The 15,403-nt window shown below is 42.1% G+C and overlaps 1 protein-coding gene across 8 annotated transcripts in view; it reads left to right on the top strand.

The window, feature by feature from the left end:
• The window catches only part of adgrb1a (adhesion G protein-coupled receptor B1a), a 549,195-nt gene that overhangs the window by 272,541 nt on the left and 261,251 nt on the right, over window positions 1-15,403 (top strand). For all 8 annotated transcript variants that reach the window (XM_055633873.1, XM_055633875.1, XM_055633876.1 and 5 more), the window contains 3 exons: window positions 1,089-1,164; window positions 9,050-9,152; window positions 13,519-13,562. In XM_055633873.1, the coding sequence (XP_055489848.1) occupies window positions 1,089-1,164; window positions 9,050-9,152; window positions 13,519-13,562 (223 nt within the window). The remainder of the gene's footprint in view (window positions 1-1,088; window positions 1,165-9,049; window positions 9,153-13,518; window positions 13,563-15,403) is intronic.

Genomic DNA, 15,403 nt, shown 5'->3' with positions numbered 1-15,403 from the left:
CATGCGTGTGCCCATAGCTACGCCTTGTGTTTGGAGGAAATGGGAGGAGTCAAACGTAAAGTTGTTGAGGGTGAGGACCAACTCTGCTAGGCGGAGGAGGGTGTCAGTGGCTGGGTATAGGTTGCTCCTCTGGTCGAGGAAGAACCGGAGGGCTTTGAGGCCATCCTGGTGGGGGATGGAGGTGTAGAGTTACTGGACATCCATGGAGAAGATGAGGGGGGATATGTAATTTAGGGTATTTTAGGGTAATTTATTGAGGGTACAGATGAAGGGGATATGCAGTTTCATTATTAACCTGTACACTACAACCAACCCACATAAAAAATGTATATTAAGGAGAAATTAACCCTTTAAAGGATATGTTTAAAAAAAATGGTTTTACCAATTTTTAATTAACAAATTTACTATACATAGCAAGAGGATTTGAGTATAGGAGGAGGGAGGTTCTACTGCAGTTGTACAGGGTCTTGGTGAGACCACACCTGGAGTATTGCGTACAGTTTTGATCTCCTAATCTGAGGAAGGACATTCTTGCCATAGAGGGAGTGCAGAGAAGGTTTACCAGACTGATTCCTGGGATGTCAGGACTTTCATATGAGGAAAGACTGGATAGACTCGGCTTGTACTCGCTAGAATTTAGAAGATTGAGGGGGGATCTTATAGAAACTTACAAAATTCTTAAGAGGTTGGACAGGCTAGATGCAGGAATATTGTTCCCGGTGTTGGGGAAGTCCAGAACAAGGGGTCACAGTTTAAGGATAAGGGGGAAATCTTTTAGGACCGAGATGAGAAAAACATTTTTCACACAGAGAGTGGTGAATCTCTGGAATTCTCTGCCACAGAAGATAGTTGAGGCCAGTTCATTGGCTATATTTACGAGGGAGTTAGATGTGGCCCTTGTGGCTAAAGGGATCAGGGGTATGGAGAGAAAGCAGGTACACGATACTGAGTTGGATAATCAGCCATGATCATATTGAATGGCGGTGCAGGCTCGAAGGGCCGAATGGCCTACTCCTGCACCTATTTTTCTATGTGTCTATGGTTCTATGTTTCTATACTTTCCAACACATCTGCACTTATATTTCCAGAGCCAGACGATTCTTCAGTGTATGTGATAGGAACCACCCTCTATAGAAACCTCGGAACATTTCTGGATCTTCAAAGGTAAATCATTCAACATGACTGAGTTTTACTTAACTGGTTAAATCTAGTCCCTTCTCGGGTAATGCTTAATGAATTTAGAACATTGTAATGAAGTAGATTGGGGAATAAAGGTGGGATAATGTATAACAGTATCCTTGATAAGTAATTGATATTCAAAGCATTTGTGAATGCATCAGTTACTCATCCTAAACAAATCTGCATGACTTCCACTTTCAACAAATATTCTTGGATGACAAATATTATCTGTTATTGATTAATTTTTTTTTAAATTGAATTTTTCAGGAAATGCTGCCAAATAATTTTATCTAATTTTACAACCCATTTTCTGGTATGCTTCATGTGTTGTAAGAAAAATCAGCCACATCTGAGAAGTAAAAGTTAATCTATAATTTATGAATTATCTTTAAATTTAGCATAAATACCACTGACCTGACAGTGGCAATCAGGATGTTATTAGAGAGGCACATAAATATGCAGGGAATGGAGGAAAACGAATTACCTGCAGGCAGAAGGGACTATTTGTGTGAAATAGTCCCTGCCACAGCTACCTCCTCTGGCATCTTGTTCCACACACCTACCCTTTGTGTGAAAACGTTACCCTTCATATTCCTGTTGTCTTTTCCGCTCCATCTTAAACCTATGTCTTCTGGTCCTCGATTCATCTACTCTGGGCAAGAGACTATGCATCTTCCCGATCTATTCCTCTCATGATTTTATACACCTCAATAAGATAACCCCTCATCCTCCTGCGCCTCAAGTAATAGAATCCCCAGCTACTCAACCTCTCCCTAGAACCCAGACCCTATTGCCCTGGCAACATCCTAGTAAATCTCTGTCCTCTTCTTGATTAGAATGGGTGTCAAGGGTTATTGGGGAGAAGGAAGGCAGGAAAATGGGATTTGGAGGCAGAGATCAGCCAAGATTGAATGGCGAAGTAGACTCGATGGGCTGAATGGCCTAATTCTATTCCTATAACTTGTGAACTTGTGAACTTTCCAGTTTGACAGCATCTTTCCTATAACATGGTGCCCAGAACTCAACACAATACTCTAAATACGGCCTCACCGACGTCATAATGGTTATATGTAAAACGGGGCTCGAAATTAGCTGTTGCCCGGGTGCCAATTGCGACCTACAGTCCCATCAGACAACCTAAAATCTATGCCATTTTGCCTGGCTTGGCAAGTACCCGGGACACCTATCGTATAATGCTGAGCGGGCACTCCTATCTATCTCTCTCCCTGTCACTCTTTGTCTCCGCCCGCCATCTGTATCCGGGCCACCGGGTCTGCGCTCTCTGCTCACTCCTCATCCGCCGACACGGCCGACCGCCTTGCACATATGCACTGCTGCAGCCTGCACGTCCTCTCCCTCCACATGCGCACAACCTCCCCCTGCACTTGCGCACCACCACAGCAACTGGTCGGCGCGTCAACGTTAACCGTCCGCCGGCCCTCTCCTTCCCTTCTCTCCTCCACTTCTATCCCTCCCTTCCCTTCTTCCCTCCTTCCCTTCACTCCTTCCCTCCCTCCTTCCTCTCTCTCTTTTCCCTTCTCTCCCTCCCTCCCTCCCTCCCTCCCTCCCTCCCTCACTTCTTTCTCTCCTTCCTCTCTCTTTTCCCTCCACTCCTTCCCTCCCACCCTTCTTTCTCCACATCCCTCACTTCATTCTCTCCGTCCTCCCTTCTCTCCTTTTCTCCCACACACACACGCACACACACACACACATAACGCACAGACAACTAACACGCACCCAACCCGCACGGACAACTAACACACACACACACACAACTAAGTTAGGATGGGGTAGAAGCCCAAAGGGTAGGATAGGGCTGAAGCCCAAAATTTAATGCCTGGACTGGTTTTTCGCTAATAGTTATTGGTTTTCCAGGATCTAGTTAAATTGTTACTTTTTTTTCATTTCACAGTCACTAAAACAAGTGGTATTGTAACTATGTGCTTTTCAGAGGTGATGTACACATTTTGTTTGTTACTTGTAGGCTTACATGTGTGCAATTTTATATTAAAATGTAGCTTAGATCTGTTTGGTCCATTAACTCGCAGGCACTTTTTAAGCGCACATTTTGATTACTTTCTACCATAGAGATATAAAGTCTATAATAGCCTTTATTTGTATTTCTATTAATCTATGGGGGGGGGGGGGGGGGGGGTTATGTTCAAACTTAAAAAGGAGGACTAGGCAGGAATATCAAAATGATCACCTGCAGCTGAGAAAAATAAAGATGATTTGTGCATGAAGAAACCGTGACCAAAGCAAAGGTACTAGAGCGGAGATGGAAGCCGGTTACTGAATTGGTGCTGAAGATTACCCATGACCCTACCACGGCTTTTTCGTCGAGTGGACTATCTTGCTCCACTATAGGGTCTTTGGTGGGGGCGCTGCAATGGCGGCAGCCCTATCACCAATGAGTTAGTTTTTTCAACTTTTTTTATTTTTTTAGTATGTTTTAAAGTATGTTTTTAATGTTTCTTTGTGTGTTTTGTGTGGTGAGGGGGAAACCATTTTGGCCGCCTGCTCCATGGAGAGGCGACTTTTTCCTGGTCGCCTATCCCGTGGCCTAATAGCAAGGATCGGCACGGCCTTTCCCGGAGACGCGCCCGGGGCTTCAGCGACGGGTGCAGCGTGGACTCTCGGCATGGAGCGGGCGAGCCCTCGCTGGGGTTCACCGGAGGGTAGCGCTCCGTTTCGCTGGCCCGGGGCAGCCAGCAGCCTGAAGCCGCGGTCTGCACAGCTCAAGCTGACGCGGCGTCTACAGCCCTGGATCCCTCGTGGGGAACCTGGGGGAAGAAGAAGCCATCACTGCCGGCCTGCGGCCAACTTCTACCGCAGGCGCGGTGGCGACTTGCCATCACCCATGGAGGGGAGCTTCAACCGCCGGCCCTGTGGTCTGCGGTGCTTCTGGCTGCGGCACGGCGGGAACTTTAAACTTTAAATCTTCGACTGCCGGCCTGCGGCCTACACCAACTTAAAGCCGCGGTCTCCGGTGGGGAAGAGCCGACTCTGGACTTGTACCTTCTCCTTTTACCATCTGGACGCCCACAGCAACAGCTGCGGAGAGTTGAGGTCCCGACCATGGGGGAAAATGGAGGAGGAATGGCCAAATTGTGTGCCTTCCACCACAGTGATGAATGTTGTGGTGGATGTTTATGTTAAATTTTTATTGTGTTTTTGTGTGTGTTCTTTATAATTGTACCACCGCTGAGTTGCTCCAGCTTTATGTCTAACTTCAATTTCAAGAGTTAAATAAAAAACACAGAGTGCTGGAGGAACTCAGCGGGCTAGGCGGCATCTGTGGAGGGAATGGATTACGAGTCGTTTCGGGCCAGGGTTCTTCTTCAATAGGAAGAAACTGCAGATCAAAGATACTAGAGTGGATAGTAGTATCTTTGCTGCAGATCAGGCATGATATTCTTCCAATTTAAATTGTAATTCCAATTTTATTGTTTTCCTCAATTTTTTGTGCCCGATTATTTGGCGGCCATTCAACCGCTGTCTCTAAGGGGGTTGAGTCCAATCACCGATCAGCTTCCCTTAAAATTCCCATCCAATCAACAAATCAGTCTCCTCCCGTCCAATCAGCCGCTGTCTCCAAGGGCATTGTGTCCAATCACATAATGCGCTGGTCACTCGGTGGTCAATCAGACACAGTCTCCTAGGGGCCGTTTGATCAATCACCGGCCTGGTTCCCTCACCGAAGCAGACGATGGCTGCAGCCAACACAGACAGAGAGAGAGAGAGAGAGAGATATGCAAGAAAGCAACTATGACATATAATACACAATAAACTATATTATAAATACACATTAAACAAGTGATGCATTCTTGTACTCTTACATGGGTATGACCACATAAAAAAAAATGTCCCCCCCCCTTCCTTCCTAACCTCAGCCTCACGGACCATAGAGTACCCCTAGTTCCTGAAATCCATTTCCATCACTGGTTGAAGTGCTGAGCTACCGGTCATGCAAGCCATCTTAAATGATCACCTAAACTGTCATTTGGCAACCTAAAAAGCTGCCGAGGTTGCCTGGCTGGCATCAGAGGAAAAAAGTTTAAAATAGTGTAAAATAGTGATCTTCTCTTCAGGTTTTGCTGTTTATGCAGCACTAATATATCAACAGGTTGCTTATTAATAGTTTTCAAAATTGTAACAGTGGGAACATTGATACCATTGATCACAGCTGCATTTATCAAAGCATCCCTACATAGCTGAGATGTTTCAAGTCAGGCAGTACCACAAGAATAACTTTAAAGTAAAGGACAAAACCAATATGCTCAGCATATAACCAATCTGATAAATCAACCTAATCCATCTAAATTTAGTGAGAGGCATTGTTTTCTCAACAAGATTGAAGAATTGAGGCAATGGTGTTATGTTTCCACCTATAACTATACCATCTATCCAAGAAGCAGTCACAATGCAACATTACTCTAGAAGTGAATTATTTCCTGTGGACCTATTTATATCGTCTGGTTCAATGGTCTCAACTGCCATTTAATTCCACCATTAATCTTGCTGGAAAATGTTGTTTTACCCAACCTAACTGTTACTACATCCTTTTTAGACAAAAATGCTGGAGAAATCAGCGGGTGCGGTAGCATCACTGAAGCGAAGGAAATGGGCAACGCTTCGGGCCGAAACCCTTCTTCAGAATGCTGCAGGTTGTGGGGGGGGGGGATGAAGAAAGGAAGAGGAGGAACAGAGGGCTGAGGGAGAGCTGAGAAGGGGAGAAGGCAGCAAGGGCTACCGGAAATTGGAGAAGTCAATGTTCAAGCCCCTGGGGTGCAGACTGCCCAAGTGTAATATGAGGTGCTGCTCCTCCAATTTCCGGTGGTCCTCACTCTGGCCATGGAGGAGGCCCAGGGCAGAAAGGTCGGATTCAGAATGGGAGGGGGAGTTGAAGTGCTGAGCCACAGGGAGATCAGGTTGGTTAATGTGGACCGAGCGGAGGTGTTCGGCAAAACGATCGCCAAGCCTACGCTTGGTCTCACCAATGTAGATCAGCTGGCATCTAGACCAGCGGATGCAATAGATGAGGTTGGAGGAGATACAGATCTCAGCTCTCCCTCAGCCCTCTGGCTCCTCCTCTTCCTTTCTTCTTCCTGCCCCCCCACCCCCCACCCTGCATCATTCTGAAGAAGGGTTTCGGCCCGAAGCGTTGTCCACTTCCTTTGCTCCATTGACGCTGCCGCACCCACTGATTTCTCCAGCATTTTTGTCTACCTTCGATTTTCTAGCATCTGCAGTTCCTTCTTGAACACTACATCCTTTTTAATGGCTAACTTAAGTCATGGAAATCATTTTTTGTTACTTGACTTTGTGTACAAGTGTTATCATTTGTAGATTAAGTAATATTTAATTTGTAGATCACAAATTAAAAAATAAATTTCAGGAATGTTGAACGTTGATACAGCCAAATGACAGCATTGAAATTGTTAATATTTGTGGTCATTTCCCCCAATTCGCTGCAGCAGCAGCAAATGGCTTTGAGCAGATGGTCATTTTTACTCAATTCCAGAAGAATAGATTTGCAGAGAGGTTATCATTGGACGTAAATGTGAATCACAGTTTTTGATTGAAGATTCTTTGTCGGCACTGGGCCTGTCCTCGCTGTTTAGAAGAATGAGGGGGGACCTCATTGAACATACAGAATGGTGAAAGGCTTGGATAGAGTAGATGTGGAGAGGATGTTTCCACTAGTGCGAGTGTTCAGGACTAACGGTCTTAGCCTCAGAATTAAAGGACATTCTTTTAGGAAGGAGCTGAGGACACATTTCTTTATTCAGGATGTGGTGAATCTGTGGAATTATTTGCCACAGAATGCTGTGGAGGCCGAATCAGTGGATATTGTTAAGGCAGAGATAAATAGATTCTTTATTAGTACTGGTGTCAGAGGTTATGAGGAGAAGGCAGGAGAATGGAGTTAGGAGGGAGAGATAGATCAGCCATGATTGAATCGCGGAGTAGACTTGATGGGCCGAATGGCCTAATTTTACTCCTATCACATGATCTGATGACCTTATGATAATATGATTGAGAGTGCAATACTGTACTGAACTTGTCTACAAAGACCAAAGGAGAAAGCACAACAGTTTGGGTAAACAATGCGCCAGGTTTCAGGAAGAACTGCACAGGAATAATGGATTTTTTTCAGCATATTCAAGTTATTTTACATTTCCTTATATCTGGCACTGTCCCCATGATTCTCAGCTGCATCTTCTCTTCCTTGAAACAAGTGCTGAGATATGCCACTAGTGACAAATAAATGCAGAGAAGCCAGATTGATAGATAAAAAGAAGGCCTTTTGTGGGGGGGGGGGGGAAATAATATATATAAACACATTTTTCTATGAATTACAGAATTTCTCAATGAAACCTTTTCTGTGAATTGATTCGATTTTCTAGCAAACAACTCCTTCCTTTCACGGCATTGCAGTACTTTGGTGTGTTTTTTGAAAAATTGTATGGAAGAATAATGATTAATTTGATTTATGAAACATCAATTCCCAAAGCCAGTTGAGGTCACGATCGAAATTGTCTTGTTAATTCAGCACTATTGGGGATCTTTGATTGGGAAGCCTTCACTAAGAGTGCAAACCATTGACAGTTTCACAAAAGGAATTGAGAATTGGGACATAACGTTTTACAGGAAATGGTTCAATCATTAAAATTCCTACTGGGGTTACAATTTAGAAGCCCGTTGCATAAATGATATTGACCGTGACTCATTGTATAGGTATTTGTAAAATAAAATTTAAAGAGTATGGAGTATAAACAGGGGAACATGATTCATCTTGGTGACTTAAATCAGAAGGTTATTGAGGATCCACACATGGCTGGAGGTTGCTATCTCCTTTGATGGCCTACCACGCACTTATCGCAATGAAAAAGTTAAAGGATTTATAACTGATTTACAAGGATGCTGCCATATAAGGAAGTTGAGAGACAGAGAACGACTTGAAAACTGGGTATTTTTCATCACAAAAACTCAGATTATGGGGTAGATGAAACAAAAGGAAACCAATTAAAACATAGGGTTGTAAATGCCACTGAATGCAGTGGAAGGGAACAGGACACTTTTGTGAAGGTGAAACGTTTTGACAAAATAGAGAAACTCCTTCACAAAGAGTTGAGGTATGGTGAAACTCAGTTCTGGGATTAGTGGTCAAGCATAACTTTATTAATATTCAACCTAATTTGGATTGGTAGAAGAAGATAAAGGAATATGGAAACATCGGATAACTGCAGGGATAATAATTGACATAGACTGCTCGTGTTCAGCAACTCCTCTGTCAGCAACTCCTCTGTCTATCTGTTTTTGAGATGGAATTAATGTATATTCATGAATATTGTATATAAAATGATGAGAGGCATAGATGAGGTAGTCAGTCAGAACCTTTTTCCCAGGGTGGAAATGAAATGTCTAACACCTTAGGCTTAGCTATAAGGTGAGAGGTGAAATCGCTTTATTAAAATTGTAACTACATTACAACTGAATACACTTCTGGCCATCCTGAGAGTCTGAAGATGGGTCCTCTGTACACTTCTGGCCATCCTGAGAGTCTGAAGATGGGTCCTCTGTCGAGTCATCATCTGTCCATTTCCCTTCATAGATGCTGTGTGACTCGCTGAATTCCTTCATCAGTTTGTTTTTGCTTCAAAGCCACAATATTACAGTTAGCCAATAACATGCTCAAAACAACTAACTATTGACACAAGCACTATTAATTTAAGGCAGCAACTGACAAAGAAGCTGTCAGTGACACAGGCCTGGTGGTGAGACCCAATTATTTTACCTATGATTTAAAAGAAACATTATAATTTTAATCACTAACATATTTCCTCTCTTTTGATTTCAATTTCAGAAATGCCACAGTGCTGAATTCAAAGATAATCTCTGTTATTGTAAAGCCTTCGCCAAAATCTTTATCCAACCCTTTGGAAATTGAATTTTCTCATCTATACAATGTAAGTTGTGCATTCAAGTCATGTACACTGCAATCGAATTGTATGAAACACCACATTTCAGATGAGGTTTATTTGGTTCTGCTCCATATCTCTATATTTTATTCACAATTGAAAACTGTTGCACTGACACTGAAATGAAAATATTGTTACCTCATCAATGCAATCACTGTTGAAGAATGGCTTTTGATTAATTGTTAGGAGCTTTAACTGACAACGGTCACAGTTTCAGTGTAGAAATGGTACAAATTATCTCCTAATGAAGAAACTGAGGAATTTTGCAATATTGCAGTCAAACATATGCTTAGCTTTCTGCATTTTGGTATCAATTACCATTTAAACTTCTGTAGTTCACAAGGGGTGATGTGTCAAGTCAGCCAAGCCAAGTTTATTGTCATGTGCACAGATATGTGAGATACAGGTAAGATTATATCTACTTAAAGAAGATTCACAGGCACATAGATTGAGGCGAATCCATAAAAACAAAATATACATAAATTCTACAAGACAGCGAAAAGAAATCGACTGCACAATAAAATAAGACATTATGCAAAACAAGCCCTTGGTCGTTCAAGAAGTAGTGCCATACCCAAACTAAGATTATGGTTGATTCAAGAACTGAATAGCTGTAGGAAAGTAGCTGTTCCTGAATCAGGTGTGTGGAACTTAAAGATTCCATATCTTCTTCCCCACAGTAGCATGGTGGGGTTTCTTGATGATAGGTGCTACCTTCTTGAGGCAGCGCCTCATGTAAATGCTTCTGATGGAGGGGCTGAGACTATCACTCTCTCCAGCCTCTTGTATACCTGTGAATTGGAACTGTGGTGCCAGGCTGTGATGCACCCGGTCCGAATGTTTCTACATTGTATCTGTAGAGGTTTGTTGGAATATTTGATAACATGCCAATTCCCCTTAAATTTCCAAGAAAGTAGCGACACTGCCGCACCTTCTTTGTAATTACATGAATGGCCATGTCTTTTAACTAGATCCCCTTTCATAGAAACATAGAAACATAGAAACATAGAATATAGGTGCAGGAGTAGGCCATTCGGCCCATCGAGCCTGCACCGCCATTCAATATGATCATGGCTGATCATCCAACTCAATATCCTGTACCTGCCTTCTCTCCATACCCCCTGATCCCTTTAGCCACAAGGGCCACATATAACTACCTCTTAAATAGAGCCAATGAACTGGCCTCAACTACCTTCTGTGGCAGAGAGTTCCAGAGATTCACCACTCTCTGTGTGAAAAATAACCATATAATAACCATATAACCATATAACAATTACAGCACGGAAACAGGCCATCTCGACCCTTCTAGTCCGTGCCGAACACGTATTCTCCCCTAGTCCCATACACCTGCATTCAGACCATAACCCTCCATACCTTTCCCCATCCATATAACTATCCAATTTATTTTTAAATGATAAAAACGAACCTGCCTCCACCACCTTCACTGGAAGCTCATTCCACACAGCCACCACTCTCTGAGTACAGAAGTTCCCCCTCATGTTACCCCTAAACTTCTGTCCCTTAATTCTCAAGTCATGTCCCCTTGTTTAAATCTTCCCTACTCTCAGTGGGAAAAGCTTATCCACGTCAACTCTGTCTATCCCTCTCATCATTTTAAAGACCTCTATCAAGTCCCCCCTTAACCTTCTGCGCTCCAAAGAATAAAGCCCTAACTTGTTCAACCTTTCTCTGTAACTTAGTTGCTGAAACCCAGGCAATCTCCTGGACGACAAATGTTTTTCTTATCTCAGTCCTAAAGGATTTCCCCTTTATCCTTAAACAATGACCCCTTGTCCTGGACTTCCCCAACATCGGGAACAATCTTCCTGCATCTAGCCTGTCCAACCACTTGAGAATTTTGTATGTTTCTATAAGATCCCCCCTCAATCTTCTAAATTCTAGCGAGTACAAGCCAAGTCTATCCAGTCTTTCTTCATATGAAAGTCCTGACATCCCAGGAATCAGTCTGGTGAACCTTCTCTGTACTCCCTCTTTGGCAAGAATGTCTTTCCTCAGACTTGGAGACCAAAACTGTACACAATACTCCAGGTGTGGTCTCACCAATACCATGTACAAATGCAGTAGAACCTCCCTGCTCCTATACTCAAATCCTTTTGCTATGAATGCTAACATACCATTCGCTTTCCTCACTGCCTGCTGCACCTGCATGCCTACTTTCAATGACAGGTGTACCATGACACCCAGGTCTCGTTGCATCTCCCCTTTTCCTAATCGGCCACCATTTAGATAATAGTCTACTTTCCTGTTTTTGCCACCAAAGTGGATAACCTCACATTTATCCACATTATACTGCATCTGCCATGCATTTGCCCACTCACCTAGCCTATCCAAGTCACCTTGCAGCCTCCTAGCATCCTCCTCACAGCTAACACTGCCCCCCAGCTTCGTGTCATCCGCAAACTTGGAGATGTTGCATTCAATTCCCTCGTCCAAATCATTAATATATATTGTAAATAGCTGGGGTCCCAGCACTGAGCCTTGCGGTACCCCACTAGTCACTCCTGCCATTGTGAAAAGGACCCGTTTACTCCTACTCTTTGCTTCCTGTTTACTAGCCAATTCTCTATCCACATCAATACTGAACCCCCAATACTGTGTGCTTTAAGCTTGTATACTAATTCTCTTATGTGGGACCTTGTCGAAAGCCTTTTGGAAGTCCAGATATAACACATCCACTGGTTCTCCCTTATCCACTCTACTAGTTACATCCTCGAAAAATTCTATAAGATTCGTCAGACATGATTTACCTTTCGTAAATCCATGCTGACTTTGTCCAATGATTTCACCACTTTCCAAATGTGCTGCTATCCCATCTTTAATAACTGTCTCTAACAGTTTCCCCACTACTGATGTTAGACTAACTGGTCTGTAATTCCCCGTTTTCTCTCTCCCTCGCTTTTTAAAAAGTGGTGTTACATTAGCTACCGTCCAATCCTCAGGAACTACTCCAGAATCTAAAGAGTTTTGAAAATGTTGTAGTGTTACAATGTCTTTATTGTAACACTGAAATCTCCTGGACCACAATTACAATGTTTTTTTTTTCAGTAATGTTAATTACCGAAATTTATGAGTCAGGTAAATATCCTTAATTTGATCTCCTATTAGTTTAGCAGATTGCATTGTGAATTCTGTTCATATAATCAACATTGCCATGCATGAAGGAGGTCTTAAAGGAAACAGCTTTATGATTGATTTAAACATTTTGTTTTATCGTGTTTTTGAACTATTTTTCATGTTTCACATCACCAACCCTTCCACACCTCAAAGGCAAATTGATCAGTCAATATGTTAGATGCATTTCTTAAAGGATAAATTAGGATAGAAGCATTATTGTTCTGCTACCAGACGGGACTCCAGTGACCTAGCAACATGATGTGGTTTTGTAGATTTATTTTCGATACTTTTATCAAACTAACTAAAACTTATCTATCAAACTTAACTAAATAAGTTAAGAATAAAATGTTGCTGTCAAACGCAGCGAGCTTGAAGCTCTTGCACTCTGATGAAAACTCAACTGCTACAATAATATCCACTAGGAAATGTGAGCTGATGCCCTTTTAGCCTTTGGTCTACAGTCTCACAAGAACATGGCTCACCTTTAACTGGCATCTGAAGTGAGCAAGAACCTATTCAGTTGTTAAAATCTGATGAAATGCCATAACTATAAATCCATTGAGGGTTTATCTGCTTATGGTAACCTTTACTGGAACAAATTCCCAATTGTCTTCAGAATATTTAGGGATTGTTGATGGTAGATTCACTTAGAAAGTGGTCAGGTGAGGGGCAATGCACCTGATCTAGGAGTTCTTAGTTTCTTGCTGATTGACATGAGTGATAACAGTATCTGACCATATCATTTGACCTATTCCTTCATTCTCTCTCTTATATTGCTGTAGAGCAAGGCATTTATATCCACAATAGAATTATGCAAAATGTAATCTGGTGATGTGCATAGACTGTGTTGGAAAAATATTAATTTACCTGACTGCAACTTAGATATAGGCAGCATAATTGTATTCCTTTGGTTTATTTATGTTTTCTTTCGCAAGAAGAAGATTGTAAAATGTTTAATTTGTACCCGTAGAATTAGCTGTGTAGATACAAAATGCTGGAGTAACTCAGTGGGACAGGCAGCATCTGGAGAGACGGAATGGGTGACGTTTTAGGTCGAGACCCTTCTTCAGACCCAAAATGTCACCCATTCCTTCTCTCCAGAGATGTTGCGTGTCCCGCTGAGTTACTCCAGCATTTTGTGTCTTCCTTCGATTTAAACCAGCATCTGCAGTAATTTTTCCTACACATTTATTTTTAGTGTTTTTCTTTTGTTTTACAGGGCACGACAAACCAGTCATGCATTGCATGGGATGAGACAGACACGTAAGTTTTTAAATATATAAAATCCAGTCTCTGATTTAATAACAGTCCCAATTAGAAAAGTATTGTGTTAAATGCTGTCTGTGGTGAGGTTGAAATCCAAAATTGATTAACACTCCAAAATATGTTTTCTTGCTTCATTGTCAGGGATTTGATTAACATTTTAATGAAATTATTAACATTCAATGCCAGAGTTTCCTTTTTATTTTAGCCATTCACTGCACCTGTCTTGTGGCAGTAATTGGTGCACTGGGAAAGGTATACCTTATCTACATTTTTTTTTTTGAAATATGATCATCACTGTTATGGACAACATTTGTTGACCATCACTAATTGCTGTTAAGGGGTTGTAATTTGCTGTCATTTGAATCTAATGAAGGTACTCTGACTATACAATTAGGTACGGAGTTCAGTATAGATGAACTTCAATATATTACCATGTCGGGATGGTGAACATGCAGGGGGGGTGGTTCCAATGCAATTCTAGACCTTCTTGGTGGTAGAGTTATCCACTTTGGGAATTTCTGTTGGATGGTCTAAGAGAGGAACTGCAGTGCATTTTTGAATGATATTCACTGAAGTCCCAATGCATTGGTGTTGGAGAAATGATTGTTTAATGGTGATGAATGGGGTTCCAGTCAAACTGGCTGCTTTATCTCGCAAGGTATAAAGCTTCTTGGAGCTGTTGACATCCAGACAACTGGATAGTACTCCACAATGCTCCTTCTAAATTGCAGATGGTGGACATTTATGGACTATCAAGACTTTTTTCAATCAAAGTATCTTGTATCTGCTTTGCTCGTGTCATCATAGTATTTATGCGCTGGTCCAGATGAATTTCTGGTCAGTGATGACCCCCCACCCCAATGATACATATTGATAAGAACACCATTGTGTGTCAGTGATAGATGGTTAGTATCTGTAATGTCAAAAAAGGTAATTGTCCAGCATTTTAATGGTGGAAATGCTGCTTGTCAATTCTCACCCTATGCCTGAAAGTTGGCTTGTTAGATCCAAACATGGACTGCTTCATTTATTGAGGGAGTCCAAATGGAATTGTTAGAGTTGGGTCCAGGATATTACCTTGGGAGGAACACTGCAGATGGGATAATTGATATCCAGCAGACATAGCCACCTTCCTTTATGTGCCCTTAGACTCCAACCATTAAAGTGTTTCCCTTTTGGTCCTCATTAATTGATATTAACAGCATTCACTCTTGCAATTCAACTGTTTAATATTTGCACTAGAATGGTAGTGGCAAAATCCAAACTTGACATTAGTGAGGAAGTTATTGCCGCATGAGTACTGCTTGCTACCACAGTCAATGAGCATGAGGAAGTTATTGGCGAATGAGTACTGCTGGCTACCACTGTCGATGATGGCTCCCCTCACCATGCTCATGCTTGAGAGTAGATTGAATAGTCAGTGATTAGCCAGTTAGATTTGTCCTTGCAACATAAATGGGCAATTTACCCCAATAGTGCATAGATTCCAGTATTGTAATTTACATGAACATTTCTGCTATAGAGCCAACTAGTTTTAGAACTGATGTCGCCGATACAACAACCATGATGTTGTCTGGTTCATTGCATTTGTTTTATCCAGCTTTTTGTGATATCACATGCAATGATTCAAAGTGATTGAAGGTATGCTTCTGTGCTATTAGGGCTCTCAGGATGAAGCTGAGAAAAGTCATCCCGCCAGCATTTCAGGCTAAAAGTAGTTCTGGTTTTTTTTTAGCACCCTCACGGTGGCCCCATCATTGTTGGGGATTGAAATGTTCTTGGAACCTCCCATTAACTATTTGATTGTGCACTAGGGAGGTATCTAAATGTCAATTTTT

The sequence above is a fragment of the Leucoraja erinacea genome, chromosome 4 (genome assembly GCF_028641065.1).
Source record: "Leucoraja erinacea ecotype New England chromosome 4, Leri_hhj_1, whole genome shotgun sequence".
NCBI classification, from domain to species: domain Eukaryota; kingdom Metazoa; phylum Chordata; class Chondrichthyes; order Rajiformes; family Rajidae; genus Leucoraja; species Leucoraja erinaceus.
Note: the sequence above shows the minus strand (reverse complement) of the source record. Positions and strands in the feature narration are given on the sequence as shown.